We start from the raw sequence: 17130 nt of genomic DNA, 5'->3' as shown, positions 1-17130 counted from the left end.
CTGGAAGCTATGGCATGTGATCCTCATTGCCGTCTTCACCATCACCATCACCGTTTCCTAGTTTAGCTGAGCCTAATTCTCAAAGGCAAAGTCCTCAATCACACATATGTGACCACAAAGCAAGATGAAGTAAATTTCACTGCCGTCTCATCCATGTTGAATGTAGCACTACATCTTTTTTAGTGCTGTATTCGAAACCTCAATCAAGCTCTTTTTCTGCCCCCTCAAACTCCGGTTTAGTGGACAACTACTCCTCATGTTTGCATCAGCTGCAGATATTTAGTATAATTGTAACACACTTACTGACTGACTACTGTTTCACTTTTGTTTCACTGATGGCATATTGGCCTTTTGTCCTTCAGCAATATGCCAGGGAGGGAAATATCAACAGACATAAACATAGGTGGAAAAAGAGGTGACAGAAAAAGGGATGGAAACTGGGGAGGAACAGGTGCAAGGCACTTGAAAGATGTGTTATATTACAAAGGTGCCCATATATTTTTATATTTAATCTCTTCTTTGTTCAGTTCACATTTGTGTCTTTTTATGAGGGGTACATATTTGACAGGTTAAATGGGACATTTATTAGAGTTCATGGTTGCTCCATTGACAGAATCACTTTATATGGAAGTTTGAGTGACAGAAAGTAAGAAGGACCAAGTTTTATTTCTTTTAATCTTATGAAATTTAAAAATCTAGGCCCCACCTGTGCCCTGAGCAACAGGATTGTTTTTATCCTTCAGCAGGGTCTAAAATTGCTCAAGTAAATTGATCAAATGAAAATGTTTTTATGGTATCTAAAAGTAAGGCTTTCAGTACCATAAATAAGGCCAAAAATAAGATTTTATAAATCATAAAATGTGTTCCATCCAATCAGCCATCCATCCATCCATCCATCCTTCCTTTTCAGTGACCGCTTTTCTAGTGCAGGGTTTATGGTTATCCACAGTCCATCCTTGAAGCTCCTTGGAGTGTGGTGCAGGGTGAACCCAAGATGGGATGCAGGTCACAAATGCAAAAAATTAAAAGAATTTAAGACAAAAGTTATCAATATTTTATATTTTTCATGATATCGAAATTAGTCGTTGATGCCATTTTTCCATTACATTTTGCTAACAAATGCAAAGCGCTAACATGTTCATAAACATTCACACAAATGTTCTTAACTTTTAGTTTTCAGAATCTTTAATGTTTTTAGAGAAACGTGAGTGGAATGATTTTGGCTTAACCCAGTCCCAACTTCTCATCTGTTGACAAGTTTGGATCAATTATCAAATCAGAGATAAGGCCACTGAGTAATTCTTTGAGGACAGTACATCAGTATTAATCTCAAGGTGCAGTAGTCCACAGTAATTAAAAAGCAAATTATTTCAGTTTCACCTGGCTTCCTTATGGCACAACTGAGCCTGACGCCTTCCTCTTTGAAGCGTTATAAATATTTAAGTAAGCAGGTCTGGTAATCCAAACACACCAGCTTTATGTGTCTCTGGATGGAGGGCTGGATGGCAGAAAATCAAAGGTGGTACATGAGAACCTGCAGATGGGGACAATAACAGAACACATTAGTGCTGTCATTACTGTAGTGTATCTCCAGATCTGCTGCTGTCTTTGTAGTGGTGACTCCGCCTAAACACCAGGGTAAAGCACAACAAGGCTGTACTCGTCAGGGTCATATCTGTATGTCCCTTTCACAACAGCTGTGTGTTTTAATACTATGGCAGAAGTGTACTGAGCTACAACACAATACATTCTGAGTCAGCCAGCTGTCAGCTATCCATTTATCTAACTTGTTCCTATAAGATCTTTTTATATTTTGTGTGAAATGTATAACAAATGCTCTAGGGTGTTTGCCTAGCTTGACCTAAATGGATCTCCATGCCCTTCTCTCAGGATTTACACTGCAGGTTAAAAACTGCTTGTCTTAAGCACAGATTAAAGACCTAATTCCTAATAGCCAGCTACCTAGAGTTAATCCTGAATTTAAATCTTTAATGTTCTCCCTTAAATTAAAAAGACTAATCATTATTTTCAATAGCTAGATAGCCCTACAGAATACAGGGTACTGTTTATTTCAATCCTATAACCCCTTACAGATGTTGTCATCTGGTCTTTTTCATGTCAGCTCAGTTGTAGATGTGCAATCTTTGTGGTCTTGTTTTATTTCATTTACTCTATGATAGTTGAATCACTTCATGCTAGATGAGAGATATATGTATGATACCACTATCCTTTATAGCATCACTAACTACGGACTTCCAAACTTGCTCTGGAAGCAACATCAGCACAAGAACTCTGCGTCAGGAGCTCATGAATTGGGTTTTCATGGCCGAGCAGCTGCACACAAGTCTAATATCACTATGCACAATGCCAAGCATTGGCTGGAGTGGTGTAAAGCACACTGCCATTGGACTCTGGAGAAGTGGAAATGTCTTCTCTGGAGTGATGAATCATGCTTTACTATCTGGCAGTTTGATGGCTGAATCTAGGTTTGGCAGATGCCAGGAGAGCACTATCTACAGGAATGCATAGTGCCAACTGTAAAATTTGGTGGAGGAAGGATAATGCTCTGGGGATGTTTTCAGGCTTTTGGCTAGGCTCTTTAGTGTCAATGAAGGATACTATTAATGCTACAGGTTACGAAGACATGTCAGACAATTGTGCGCCTCCAACTTCGTGGCAACAGTTTGGGAAATGCCCTTTTCTGTTCCAGCATGACTGTGTCCCTGTCCACAAAGCCAGGTCCATGAAGACATGGTTCAGCAAGTTTGGTATGAAGGAACTCAAGTTGCCTGCACAGAGCCCTGACCTCAACCCTATCAAACATCTTTGGGATGAATTGGAATGCCGATTGTGAGCCAGGTCTTCTCGTCCAACATCAGCATCTGAGCTCACAAATACTTTTTTGGCTGAATAGGCACAAATTCTTGTGGAAAGCCTTGCCAGAAGAGTGGAGGCTGTTATAGCTGCAAAGAGGGGGCCAAGTCCATATTAATGCCCATGGTTTTGGAACGGGATGTCCAACAAGTTTATAAGGTATGAAGGTAAGGTGTCCACATACTTTTGGCCACACACACACACACACACACACACACATATAATATCCAGAAACCTACACAAATGCTACTGTATCACTGGCCTTGTACAGCACTGTGGATAATAAAGAATACTCCAATGTAGACATTTTTCAGAATGCAGAATGTAGTTTAATCTAAAACAACATGTAATTTCATCAAATTATACAAACTAGATTTTTAAAGGGAGTGAGTTTTGGCTTTTTGCATTGCTGAGTAATGTGAAGTCAGAACTCCTAACCAACTGGTAGGCCACATGTCCATATCTTTAACAACCACATTTCCTTCTACCTTTAAGTGACCCTCCAGCGATAGGTAATGTTATTGACACAAGTGAGCTGTTGAGTTTGCAGCCTCTCTTTCTGAAGTGCTGTAAAATTTTTGTCGGACATACACAGAGGCAACCTAAAGGACAGATGAATCTGACCACAGAGAAAAGAGGCAGTAAATTGCAGGGAAAGGCCAGAAAATGCTCTTGTAATGCACAGTGCACAGTGATGAACTGGTCTCCATCATGAACCTCCACCTTACAGTATCTCCCCAGCTTTTCCTTTTTGTAAGTTTGTGCACATCCACTAAAGGTACACAGACAGAGATGTATTTAATTCAGAACATGGTTGCTCATGATAACAAACCTTGGTGGTCCATCAGCAGTAATGAGAGCTAAGGAATTATGGCTGCATAATCCCATCTCTACAAGGGATGAGCTGCTTGAGTCCTTTTACTGTAATGTTTCTCTGGCCAAAAACAGAGGACTGGCACGTCGCTAACTGGGAACAAACAGAGGCTACACTTGGCTGCCCTTCAAAAGATGAGTAAGGCCATCTCTCAAGCTTAAGGTGACTGGAAGGCAATCTGTTTTAGACCCTCCGAAATCACTTTACTTACACCTTAAGAGGAAGAAATACTGTCCCAGAAAAACTGAGCATCTGCTGTTATTTCCCGTAGAGCCTTTATTACACATCCTAAATGAATAATTTTTATTTTTCAGATTCTGATCATTAACATAGCCAGTCTTTCAGCAGCGGAGTGAAGTGGTCTGTCTTCTTTCAGGGGAGTCCAGCAGTGAAGGGCCTCAGGCTTTTCCGGCCAAGGGATGACGTTGTTTTCCATTTCATTCATCTAGATGATGAGTCCATCTCAAGGGAGGTGGATAGTTAATAATATCTGACAGGTTTGAACTGCTGACAGTCATTTCTCCGTGTGCTTGATGGATTCTGGACAGCTCCCCTGCAAAGAAACTCTAGAATCTGGAATGGACCTCTGGCCAACTTGCCAGGAGCTAGGTATAAACTACACTAGTTATGAGCAGTTTATGGCTTCATTAATGCCAGTTTCATTGTGATCTAGGGAGAATTAACAGAACTTACACAGCTTTGCATTATTGTGATGTGCATGTGTAGCTTGTGGGGTGGCGGAAGAGTTAATGAACTCCCCTGTGGAAATTAATGTGATCTCAGGCCACATACTGAGAGAGCCTTTTGACCACATCAGAGTGCTAAAATCCAGTTTGCGCTCCAGGAGCATCTGTAACAATCCCACCATGGGAGACTCTACATCTGCAGACCATTACAAGGCCAGACTACTGCTTCATATGGTCTTGTTATAAGCTCATCCTGCCAGAATCCAGCAGTCTGCTGAAGCAGAAAACATCTCTCTGTGGGGCCTGTCTGGACTGGCTGTTACCTCCATACCTATCCAATAAGTCATATATTATTAAATTAATAATTAAATAAAAACAGTTCCATTTCATTCCCCCCATCCCATTCTCTTGATTCTGACTCTACCATGCCACTATGAAAGCAAACCACTTGCTTACGCTCACATAGATGTTTTCCTCAAAGATAAGACCTTTCTGAATTCTGCTAGATTTTTCAGGTGTGATGCATTAATATTGCCAGTACTGGAAATGCATACACACTCATACATATCTTGGGCAATCATGCAGATGTATGTGTTTTCAGTAGTTAAAGAACTTCCATTCAGCCTCAGAGAATGGTTGGTTGACCTTCAGTGAGTTCAGAGTTTCTTATGCCTGAATGCAGTGCATGGGCTCATATATTAAAAAAAAAAAGAAAAAAAATCTGTTAACTCACTGCACAGGACACCTCTTTTATTTCTTAAGATGATTTGAAAGTACATGGAAGGCAATGCCATTGATTTCCACACACTTTCTGGTGTGATTGCAGTGTTTATCCAGTTTGCATCTCTCTCATTATATAGTTTTTTTTCTGTCACCACATTATTGTGTTTATGCTGCTTCTGTCTTGTGCAGTTCCATTCCAGATTAATAAAGTTTTTATTTATTCAAGAATTTCAGTGTTAAAAATCAAATAACTATGAATTAGCACCTGAAACCACAGTCAAAAAACAGGTAAAACACATTCAAGTCCATCCTTATCTGTGCGTACGCGCACTGCGCAACGGCTGTGTTCTCACTGGGACCACATTATCTCTTAAATCTCCCTGACAAGCTTCATATTTTAATGAGATGCTTATTTATTGTGAAGCAGACAAAAGCCCCATTAATCACTGATTATTTGCAGGGAGGAAGCAGCATCCTAAATTAGAACGTGGACGTGAGAGACCGTGTCACAGCGATAATGCACTCCTGTGCAACATAATATTGTTTATTTTTTTTTACTGTGGTCGAACATGAGATCACACATAATACAACCTACAAATGGCACTTCGTTCAGTTGCAGATAGAAGCACAGGGGCATTGAAGCGGTCGTAGCAGAGGAATCGCCAGTTTTAGGGGATGACTTGTTTTAGGATGAGGGATTAAGGACAGGTCCACTATCCGATTTATCTATGGTTGTCATCAGGACTATTGTCTCTGTGTTTCTCCCAGCTGCGTTCTCTCACCAGTTGTACTTTCAGAGGCGCCTCTCTCCGGAACCCTGACGGCACTGAACACACAAACCTTGTCCCTCTTCACACAGCACCATGGAAAATGTTAACAGTAGGCCGGCTGTCGTACACACGGCTCTGTTGCGTGCAGTCAGAAGTGTCAAGGCCTTCCATGTCCTCAGATGGACATCCCAGAACCTGTTTATTGTATTGCAGCTATATAAACTACTAAAAGAAGTGAAGAGCAGGTAACATGATGTGACGTCAAGGCTGCACTTTATGGCAGGAAATCGCGTCTTACCATTTAAAAAGATGACGAGTAATAAGCAGCACTTTGACAAATATACATATATATATATATATATATATATATATATATATATGCCTGAAAAAAATACTTTTCTCTTTTACATTGCATAAGCACCTAAGAGAATAGAAAGAATGGGTAACATGGTATTACGTTAAACATGATTTTATGGCGGGAAATCGCGTCAGACCATAACAGTTGACGAGTAATAAGCAGCACTTTGATATTATATGCCAAAAATAATATATTTTTTTTCTCTTTTATATTGTAAGAGCACCTAAGAGAATACAAAGGATGGGTAACATGGTACGTTGAACATGATTTTATGGCGGGAAATCACGTCAGACCTTTTTTCACGAGTAACAAAGAGCATTTTTTGATATATGCAGCAGTGGTACAGTAATCAGATGGATATAATTAGACACAATATATTAATTTAGTGCTATTACACTATAAACTACTAAGAGAATGATAAGATGATGTGTCGTCGAAGGCACAGTTTATGGCGGGCGACCTCGTCACTTTCACACATGATGACGAGAGATGAACAGCATTTTGACATAATATACGGCACGAGTAATTACTATGAAATAATGAATAACACCGTTGCAATTTATTGACAAAAATGAGAAAAAGGAGGCAGCCTCAGCCTTAGTCGAGTAGCAGCGAACATCATTATTTTGATATTTTTGCTACAGGATTAACTTGCTAAAGAATAATTTACCTTACCATGCGTTTGATTTTAGATTAATTTTTACTTCCAACTTATTTTTTAAACAGAAAATTTTCGGAACAATTAGTTTTGAGGTCAACCAAAGAAAATGCAGGAGAAAAGAAACAAGAACGACAGCAATGAGGCGAAATGCAAGTGACGTTTCACGGCTGTTTCTCCACATTTTTCCCCCCACTTTTTTCACTTTCGTCGTCCGCGAGTCACGTGATCCCATAAAACACGTACGCCTCCAGTATTTCGACTTATGTTGCAGTATATATGGTTAGATCTGCAGCGTTATCAAACCCTTTTTAAAAGTGATCCACGCAAACAGCCTTTCATATTTTTAAAATCACTCGACAGTTATTACTTTTTTTTTTATTCCTGTAACAGCGCTTTAGGGGGCTCTGCTTGGCGCCCACCCATGCGGAAAGCACCATATGAATGAACAGGTGCACGCAGGTAAAGGAAAGATAAATATTTTAAGAGCGTGTTTTGTACCCACCGACTTCCAGTTCATTTCTTAGTTAGTTGCGGCATTCAATGAACGAGCCGGGAAAAGATTCATCACTCCAACTATTTTTTGTCTTCTCTTTAAACAAAATATTTTGAAAACGGTCTTCGTTTGTATTTTTCATATCTTTTTTCACTGAAAAAACAATAAAAGTGATTACCATCTAAAGACTGTGTGCAGATTCATCAGTAAATTATGCACAGTAAACGTTTTCACTGTCTTAATCGTTATATATTATTTTGAGAGCTGTATTTTTAAGTTTTACTTTCACAGTTTATTCGAACTAATTAATTTAATTTGTTATGGCATTTTTTTTCATGGTGGAACAAGTTTGTGTTAAATTACTGAGACGCAAGAATTCGTGAACATATATAATTTAATACGAATTTTAATTAGTATTTCTAGGGTAATCAGTATTTCCGTTAGTAACCAGTTTGTAAAGTACTGACAACATGTGCTATAAAATAACATAATATTTCCAATAATTCGATCTGTACACGAAATATGTGTTTGGACATTTAAGAAATGTTTATGTTAATGGGAGGAGGGGAATTTGACTACTGGCATTATAACACGCACATCTGTGCTGTCCAGGTAAATGGGGTAAATGAATTAAGATCATAAACGTGAAGTCAATCGTGCGGCATTAATGGACGTCCGCACTGTATTGAACAAAGGTCGTCCCTTACATGCCTGTAGTTCAATAGTTGAACAATTTTAGATTCCTGAATGTCTGAACGAAACACTTTGTCCATCCCATTGTGTGTGATCAATGAAATAAATATCCACTCTATATTTTTTTTCTATTTACCTATTGTGCGAAGACTTATGAATTAATCCGTAATTCAAAACTAACAATGATAGATAGATAGATAGATAGATATTTTATTGAACCCTGAGGAAACTGCACAATAAATTGCACAGTACATCATGCACTGTAGATGGCATATTACACAAAATATAGAGTAATATTTCAATAAATACAATTCAAAAGTCGAAAATATTTCAATAATGTACCGCACAACAGGCAAATCAGAGGCGGAAATAATAAAAAAAAAAAAAAAAAAAAAAAAAAAACCGCACAACAGTTGCGGTGCAGGAAAAGTCCCAGAGAAAAACACAAAACACCGTCACCCTGCTCTTTGATCGTCGCTCCTGTCTATTTATTTCATTTTTTTAATATAGATATGAAATAACGCAGCCCTGTGAACTTCCCCATGACGTAAACGATGCCCCTCATTTTCCATTTGCCGACACTTTAGTGCACCCTCACCCCCCCCATCCCCCACTGACCCCCCCCCCCCCCCCCCCCCCCCCCCATCCCTCCTAACCCCACCCCCGCTCACTGCCATAAATACGAGAGAAAGTGGCCGTTGACCGTGAGCGCGCCTCTGACCGCACAGGCAGCATCGCGTGGGAGCCGCGCACGTGCCGACGGGATCTGACATGAATTCGAGCAAAAGTGATGTGCCGCGCAGAGGAAGGTCCTTCGACTCCATAAACGCGGGATTTGAAGAGAAGCAACTCAGCAATGAGGTAAGAGCATTTGTGGTTTTTCAATCTGAGGACATTTTTCATAAAAAATATGAACATATCATATTAATATGAATGAATGCGAAGAAAATATGGACATATGAATGAATATATATGTCATATCTGCATGTTTACCTACTGTATGTGAATGCATGAACCTTCTCTAGAAGGAGACAGTTTAAACTTTAAAAGTAATGCACCCAAACAGGTAGCATAACATTTTCAAGCGTTTTCTTGCTTTCTAATCCCACACCTGCTGTCGTACCCTTGATCGGGACACTTTCTATGAATTGGCACAGTAAGAAAACCTTGCAGTATTGATGATGGGTAAATATTTGTAAAGGTCGGTATGTAACACTCTAAATCGCCTTGATGGTTAGTGATGTTCAGGCGACTTGTTGACTGCAGTCACTTTTGTCCCTGGTGTTGCCTCTCAGAAGGTTAGCTCAGAGGGGGCACACTCAATACTTACAGCAAAATTTACTTTAACTGAACTGGTGATGTCAGAAAGTAGAAAGCATTTCTTCACAAAATCATTTTTTCATGCAAGTTGCAATAATAAAAGGGAAAAAAAAAAGTCTTGCTCTGAAGATTTAGGACACACGAGTTCTAAAGTCAGATATTGTTCTAAATGTGTCATGAGATCAGGAGGAAACTCCTCGCACAGACACTTATTGGAGTGACACCTCTCAGTTGGGGAGTTTTCCGGTAAAATCTGACCAATCTACAATCTTTTTCTTTTATAAATATGATTTCTTTCATCTGATTTCCAGAAGTCTTCATGACATCCTCCACACCAGGCTTTTGAACACATAACATTATCATTAGCTTAATAGAATTTTGCATATTTTGCACATCTGACGTATGTCCGCTCAGGTTAATTTTGCCATCAAACATCTCGATTGAACATCTCCAGCCTCTGGTTGGGACCTGTCCGTGGACCCGACTCTTCCTCTGTCCTTCATCCCATGCTCTAACACCGCTAGTGACCTACTGTCAAAGCTTATTCAAGCATTATTTTGCTCTGTAGATTGTTATTTAAATAGTATTGACATCTCACCATACACTAGGCAAACCCTTCCTTTAAAATTCTCTTAATAATATGAGTACTGGGTTGATTGTGTTTGTGGGCATGTCGCTGTCCAGCGTGCTGATTTCAGTCTCTTCGGTATCACTCATGATACCACTTGCCTTAATGAATCTGCACCCTTACAGTATCCTTAAAAGGAGTTTCTGAGTACTTTTCAGGAGGTGGCATAGTGGTTAGAGCTGCCGAATTGCATCCAAAAGATGTTAATTCCATTCCGACCTCCTGCTGTAGCATGATACAGTATAAGCTGTCCTGCTGTTGTACCGAACCCCAGAAGCATACCCGGTTGAGCTCCAAGCCCAACCCATTTTACCCCTATTGCCAATGCTTTTTTTCCAAAGTAATTTAAAAATTTTTATCATTTTACACAGCTGGGCAATTTAGGGTAACTACACTGCTCAAGGGTACTATAGCTGGGGGTGAGACTCAAACCTGCAACCGCTAGGCTAAAAGGCAGCAGTACTTACCACTACACTACCAGCTGTCCCAAGTTTGGGCTCCTCCTCCGCGCCTTCAACATTCGTCCTCAAGTTCACTATTGGTCACGGGCACGTCTGCCTTTTCAAACTCCGCACGTGGGTTCATCTCAACACCACAGTGCCAAATGTTTTTATTGCAGCTGTATAAACTGGCAAATATTTGTTAGCAGCTTAACACGCATCGGTGAAATGAATGTTCTCTCTAGAAGTTCTCTGAGATGCACCCGCTGAAATGCTGCCAGATCTGGAAAGTTGCTGCCATCCTGACTTTTTAAAGACATGGCTCAGTGGAATACCTTCAGTAACAGCGTCTTCAACTGTCCTCCTAATACAAACACATGCACTGTAGGACATGCAATCTGTGGCGTTGTTCCCAAATTCTTGGTGAAACTGTTGCGGTGAACTTCTCTCTTCCTCCTTGAATGGTCTGGATGTATATTTCGTAGACGTCTTTGAATAAAATATGAAATATCTGTATTATTTTGCCAAAGGTTAAACAAATACTGTCCACACGTCCATCAGATATGGATAGACCCCATTTTGATACAGCCATAAAAATGTACTAATGTTTATTTGGAAATAAGAAGTGCATATCTATGTTTCCATACCCTTACGAAGTGTTTTGAATGTAGAAAAACAATGATGAAAATGTTAGTTACCCAGAATCTGGGAAAACTCTCCTTTTGTTTTATTCCTCAGAAAAATAATTATTTTATTTACAGTTTCAGTTTTCCTTAGATCATTTTTTTCTTTTAATTTTTCAGCTTTTGTCCAGTTAATAAACAAGATAACTTCGATATGTTCAGTGAACCTAGAAAATTATCTGAATAGGTCAAGTGTAGATTAAAATAATAGAAGGATGGGGTTGTAAATTTATGTAATTTCACGTTCAGATGAACAAGTCTACCTTCAGCAAAATTGAAGAGAACAAGGATAACAAGAGCTTTTCCTCAGAGAGGGGCCGAGCTGAAATTATCTTCTCTTTGAAGAATGAAGTTGGTGGACTTGTGAAGACCCTGAAACTTTTCCAGGTACAAGTGGTTTTGCTGCCATTTACATATAAATTCTTAATGTATGACATAGCATTTTTTATTTGCCTGGAAGAAACAGAGCTTTTTGTTTATTATATTGTATTGTTGATCAGTGAATGTAAATTATGTAATTCAAATGGATTTATCTGGCATAGTCTTAAACATGTAAGTCTTATTTTTATTTTTTTAAATAGGAGAATCACGTCAACCTTGTCCACATTGAGTCCAGAAAATCGAAGAGGCGTAACTCAGAGTTTGAGATCTTTGTGGACTGTGACACTGAGCACGAGCAGTTGAATGAAATCATCCAGCTGCTGCAGAAGCACGTGAACGTGGTCAAGATGAGCACTCCTGACAACTCCTGCCTACCTGAAGAAGGTAGAGCATCTCCACAGTTGCAAGGCCTTATGGGCTAGACATGGTTGCACCAAGCTAAAATAAAGGACAAAAAAATGTACACAATTGTAATGCAAGATTCAGTGTTTTCTTTTTGGGCAGAAAAACAAATACACACACACACACACACATTTTCAGAACCGCTTGTCCTATACGGGGTCACGGGGAACCGGAGCCTACCCGGCAACACAGAGCGTAAGGCCAGAGGGGGAAGGGGACACACCCAGGACGGGACGCCAGTCCGCCGCAAGGCACCCCAAGCGGGACTCGAACCCCAGACCCACCGGAGAGCAGGACCGTGGTCCAACCCACTGCGCCACCGCGCCCCCCAGAAAAACAAATATTAACTGGAATTTTTTTTTTTGTGCAGATATGGAGAATGTACCCTGGTTCCCTAAGAAGATTTCTGATCTAGACATGTGTGCGAACCGTGTTCTGATGTATGGTTCCGACCTGGATGCTGACCACCCGGTGGGCAATGATTTCACCCTGAAGCTCCATGCTGCTAATCTATGAGTTCATTGGGGGCACGTTGCTCATACCAGTCCCTATTCTTCTCCTGCAGGGTTTCAAAGACAACGTCTATCGAAAAAGGAGGAAGTACTTTGCTGATCTGGCCATGAGCTACAAACAGTAAGTCAGTGGAGGTGGTGACAAAGCTGTGTGCTAATCATGTGGAAAACACAAACAAAGCAGATGCTGGAAAATGGTGAACCTGAACTCAACAAGGTCCTCCACCTTGCATTATGTGTCGTGGCTTTCTGCATTCTGCTCATTTTGTGTGACTCTTCAGAGTGGATCCGCTGCATTGTCCTTGTGCCGCTTTCTTGCACGTTTTCCAGTTTAGAAACAATTCACTAAACGAATAAACTCAATGCATCCCTTTCTGACTGGTACTGCAACATTTCCTTAACTTTTGGACCAGTGAAACAATATGTTTAGTCATATGACTGGTGTGAACTGTGCCCCCTTGAACAAAGAGAGGACTTATTTCTTTTACCGCTGTATTATAATTGACTTTAAAATTCTATGTAATATCATGGGGTACAGGGATTAATTAAAATGTTTTGATTCAATGACATTAAGCTATAGAGGAGAGCACTTACTGTAGTAGAATATTTAAACTCATCTGGCCAATGGTGAGATGTCTGTCCAGCATCTGAGAGCATTTCCACTGACCTTTCCAATACACTTATACACATGGTGCAGCAAAGGAGCTTTAAATCCAGTGAAAACAGCTGAAGTGCATGTCTTTCCCTTGGCAGTGGTGATCCAATCCCTCGCATTGAGTTCACCGAGGAGGAGGTGAGAACATGGGGGGTGGTGTACCGGGAGCTGAACAAGCTGTACCCCACCCACGCCTGCCGGGAGTACCTGAAGAACCTGCCTTTGCTGTCCAAGTACTGTGACTGCAGGGAGGATAACATCCCCCAGCTGGAGGACGTGTCACGCTTCCTCAGAGGTGAGATGTGGAGACAGGATGATGTGTCAAATATCCACTTTATAACTAGAACCAAATGAAGGATTCTTCTTAACACAGAGAGATCTCGATATCAATATTGTGCTTCCATTCAAGGGAGCAGAGTGCCATTATGTCATACAATGTTAGAGGCTCGGCTCGGCTATAGGCTCGGCTCGCCAGTGACAGCGTCAGATGTCACACGTTCTTCCAAAGTGCGTGACACCACCCTGTGCCTGTGTGTGTTTCAGAGCGCACGGGTTTCACCATTCGTCCGGTGGCAGGCTATCTCTCGCCCCGGGACTTCCTGGCAGGCCTGGCTTTCCGCGTATTCCACTGCACCCAATATGTGCGGCACAGCTCTGACCCACTGTACACTCCCGAACCGTGAGTCCTCTCCTTCCTCCTGTCTCAGACTCGCCGTTGTGCATTGCACAGGGCATCGGTTGTGCCGGCATTGTTTACGATACATTAACGACAGGGTGACAGTGGCACGTATTGCGCCTCCACATCACGTTAGGATCACTTAAATGGAGCTAACCAGTGTAATGAAAGCAGTCTTTATTGTCACTGATAGAACAAGTAGCTTAGGCTCTACGACTATGTGAGCGTGTTAACATTAAAGCATTGTGCGCCTTGACTATTCTTTGCGACAATCTCCTTGCTCGCTGCTTCTAGGGATACGTGCCACGAGCTGCTGGGCCACGTGCCGCTGCTGGCAGAGCCGAGCTTCGCCCAGTTCTCCCAGGAGATAGGCCTGGCCTCGCTGGGGGCCTCTGATGACTCCATCCAGAAACTTGCCACAGTGAGTGTCTGTCCCTTGTTTCGGCTCATTTTCTGACACCGCAGCGGCGTTCGACATCCTTGGCTGCAGCTCCGCTGAGATGTGCTTGGCGTTCTCTTCCAGTGCTACTTCTTCACGGTAGAGTTTGGCCTTTGTAAACAAGAAGGAAAGCTGCGAGCCTATGGAGCAGGTCTGCTGTCTTCCATCAGTGAGCTCAAGGTAAAAATGCTCCTCACTATTTGGAAAGTCAGAGTTAAAACTGTTTGTGTTTAATTTATCGAAGATTAGTGGTAAGGGGTAGGGCTAGGGGTTAGACCCACAGAAGAGCGTCGTCTTGCGGTGTTTTAATAAACTGTCATTACACATTGACACACTTTCACTGCAGACACCAGTGAAACACATCATTGGAACCATCAAAACTCAGAGTTAAAAAGGATCACTTAGAATACATTTTTTAGGTTTGGTTCAAAGGTGTACGTTATAATAAACAAATATACTTCACTGAAGGGGGGCGTGTTGAAGGGGAGCGTGGTGGCACCCCTGGGGTTTGAGTCCTGCTGGGGGTGCCTTGTGACAGACTGGCATCCTGCCCAGGGTGTATCCCCTTCCACTCCAGCCTTGCGTCCTTGTGTCCTGTGTTGTGTCCGGCTTGCCGCAACCCTGCTTGGGTTGAGTGGCGTCAGACTGTGTATTACTGAAATTATTATTGTACGGATGGTACACTGTATCAGCTTTCTTGGCAGCCTACCATCAGTTTGAATTAGATTTGCTAGCAGGATATAATTTGAATGATTCTGTGCTGATCGTGGTGGGAAGATCAACCGATGGAGGACAATATTCTTTTCCCAACATTGCAGTCCAGACTCGGCAGTAACTGCTGCTGTAAACGTTTTCTTTTTTTTTTTTTTTACCTCTTTGCAGCATGCCCTCTCTGGGAGTGCCATGATCATGCCCTTCGACCCCCAAATCACTTGCAAACAGGAGTGCATTATCACCACCTTCCAGGACGTTTACTTTGTGTCAGGTAGCTTCGAGGAGGCAAAAGTCAAGATGAGGTAAGATATTAAAGTAAGTTATTGTACCTAGAGACTGATTAATAATGAGGCGGAGTCACTTCAGTCCACTGAACCACGATCCTAGGCGTGATGCTGAGAAGTGTGGCTTTTGCTGTTCAACAGGGAGTTTGCCAAGACCATCAAGAGGCCCTTCACAGTGCGCTACAACCCCTACACACAAAGCGTGGACGTGCTGAAGGACACGCCCAGCATCCACAGCGTCGTGGAGGAGCTGAGGCACGAACTGGATATCGTGGGTGACGCACTCAACCGGCTCAACAAGCAGCTCGGTGTCTAACACGGGGGATCCATCCTCCGGAACACTTCCCTGAAGCACAGCCAGAAGCCCCACTTCCCCACTCCCAACTTTACCCCTCCAGTCAAATGGAGATACTTCCTCGTGCACAGGCAGAACACAAGATCTAACTCGTACTATTGTGTCTAGAGGCCCCATATATGTGTTCCCTGTTTCCTCCTTCTGCTGTCTCACACTGAACACCTAAAGGTGCAAATTATTGCCCTCACATAATTTAAACTGAGCTCAGATTATCCAGCCAAAATAAGTTAGGCATCATACCGCTTATCCATGTTTCTGACCAGTACTTGGATATCAAGGGGAAAATGCACAGAACGGTATAATACATAGGGAGATAGGTAATACATCTTACCTTCTGCTTTGTTGAAATAGATACTTACATGTGTCTCTGTTATTGTATGTATGCGTGTGGGACTGACACTGCGATTCCTTGCTTGTACATATCTATTAACATCAATGGGGTAAATGCACAGATACGTAGTACATCTTACGATTTAAAAATCTGTCACTTCTGTGTGCATATCTGTATGGATGGCACAGTATAGTCCCATGCTTGTAAATCCATGGACTGTGGAAGAGTTTGTCTGTCTACAGTGCTGTTGTGACCTTCTCCCTTATTGCTGCTGTGTGGTTCCCCTTTGACTTGATTTACACTCTAAAAAACATGTTGCACCAACGCAAAGTACTTGGTAAGACCCAACACAATGCCTAGTTAGCCAATGCATCTTAGTCGAATAAAAATCTTGTCCTTCTTCACAAATTTTCTGCTACAAATTCAGTATATAAGCCTGTAGGTAGATTTTCATGGGTCATTGACAACCCACCCCTGTTAAGAATGAAGTGTAGATTTCAATAATTTCATTTATATTCCAACAACTACTTTTTTTAGATAGCTTGCATGCTGTCAAGTGACTTGCAACAATGAGATGTGTTTTAATTAACCTGTTTTTGCAAACTTTGCGGACACAAGCTTTAAGGTGTGGTGTAATTCTACGCAGTCTATATATTACATTATATAACTTGCTGCATTTCTGCACAAAAAAAAAATGCATGTCCCATTGCAGAACTGTGCTACAGCAGTGTTTTTGATACTGACTATTTTAACTGGAAAAACAGGCATATGTATTTTTAGGAATGTATTTTGCCTCAGAAGCAAAGTACAGTTTACTGGTAGTAAAGACTAAACAGTATCATAAGTTGAATAAATAAAAAAATACAAAAATAGTTTATGGGTTGCCATGTCTTTGATTTCCATTGATTTAAATTATTTCACATATAGAGAGCTGTCCTGTCATAATGCAGGTGGTAACTGTAAATACGGGAAATAGAGGAAATATTGTCCTCTAGTGGATATTGATGGAGTGCTCCACTTAAATAGGCTCTAGCTATGTACACTATACTCATCTGTCATAAACATGGTCCCGAACGGCGCAAAACCACTACATGGGCTTATGAAAACAAATACCCTTTTCACATACTATGCGATCATTATTCAGAACAATTGCATTTGTTTCTGTTATACATTCATTT

At 41.3% G+C, this 17130-nt stretch overlaps 1 protein-coding gene across 1 annotated transcript; it reads left to right on the top strand.

Moving 5' to 3' along the window:
* The first annotated feature begins 8849 nt into the window (after positions 1 to 8849).
* LOC108941264 (tryptophan 5-hydroxylase 1-like) lies at positions 8850 to 16824 on the top strand. The gene is made up of 11 exons (XM_018763972.2): positions 8850 to 8993; positions 11453 to 11590; positions 11785 to 11968; positions 12357 to 12457; positions 12552 to 12619; positions 13252 to 13448; positions 13697 to 13832; positions 14124 to 14250; positions 14353 to 14448; positions 15151 to 15284; positions 15408 to 16824. The coding sequence occupies exons 1-11, from the start codon at positions 8904 to 8906 to the stop codon at positions 15580 to 15582; spliced, it is 1446 nt and encodes a 481-aa protein (XP_018619488.2). The 5' UTR covers positions 8850 to 8903; the 3' UTR covers positions 15583 to 16824.
* Positions 16825 to 17130: the final 306 nt, after the last annotated feature.

This window comes from Scleropages formosus, chromosome 11 (genome assembly GCF_900964775.1).
Source record: "Scleropages formosus chromosome 11, fSclFor1.1, whole genome shotgun sequence".
Lineage (NCBI taxonomy): Eukaryota > Metazoa > Chordata > Actinopteri > Osteoglossiformes > Osteoglossidae > Scleropages > Scleropages formosus.
This window is presented reverse-complemented; position numbering and strand designations above follow the sequence as displayed.

Coding starts and splice junctions, on each gene's coding strand:
- LOC108941264 (XM_018763972.2), top strand. CDS start 8,904: ATGAATTCGAGCAAAAGTGATGTGCCGCGCAGAGGAAGGTCCTTCGAC. Junction 11,591..11,784: donor AGACCCTGAAACTTTTCCAG/GTACAAGTGGTT, acceptor TTTTTTAAATAG/GAGAATCACGTCAACCTTGT. Junction 12,458..12,551: donor ACCTGGATGCTGACCACCCG/GTGGGCAATGAT, acceptor CTTCTCCTGCAG/GGTTTCAAAGACAACGTCTA.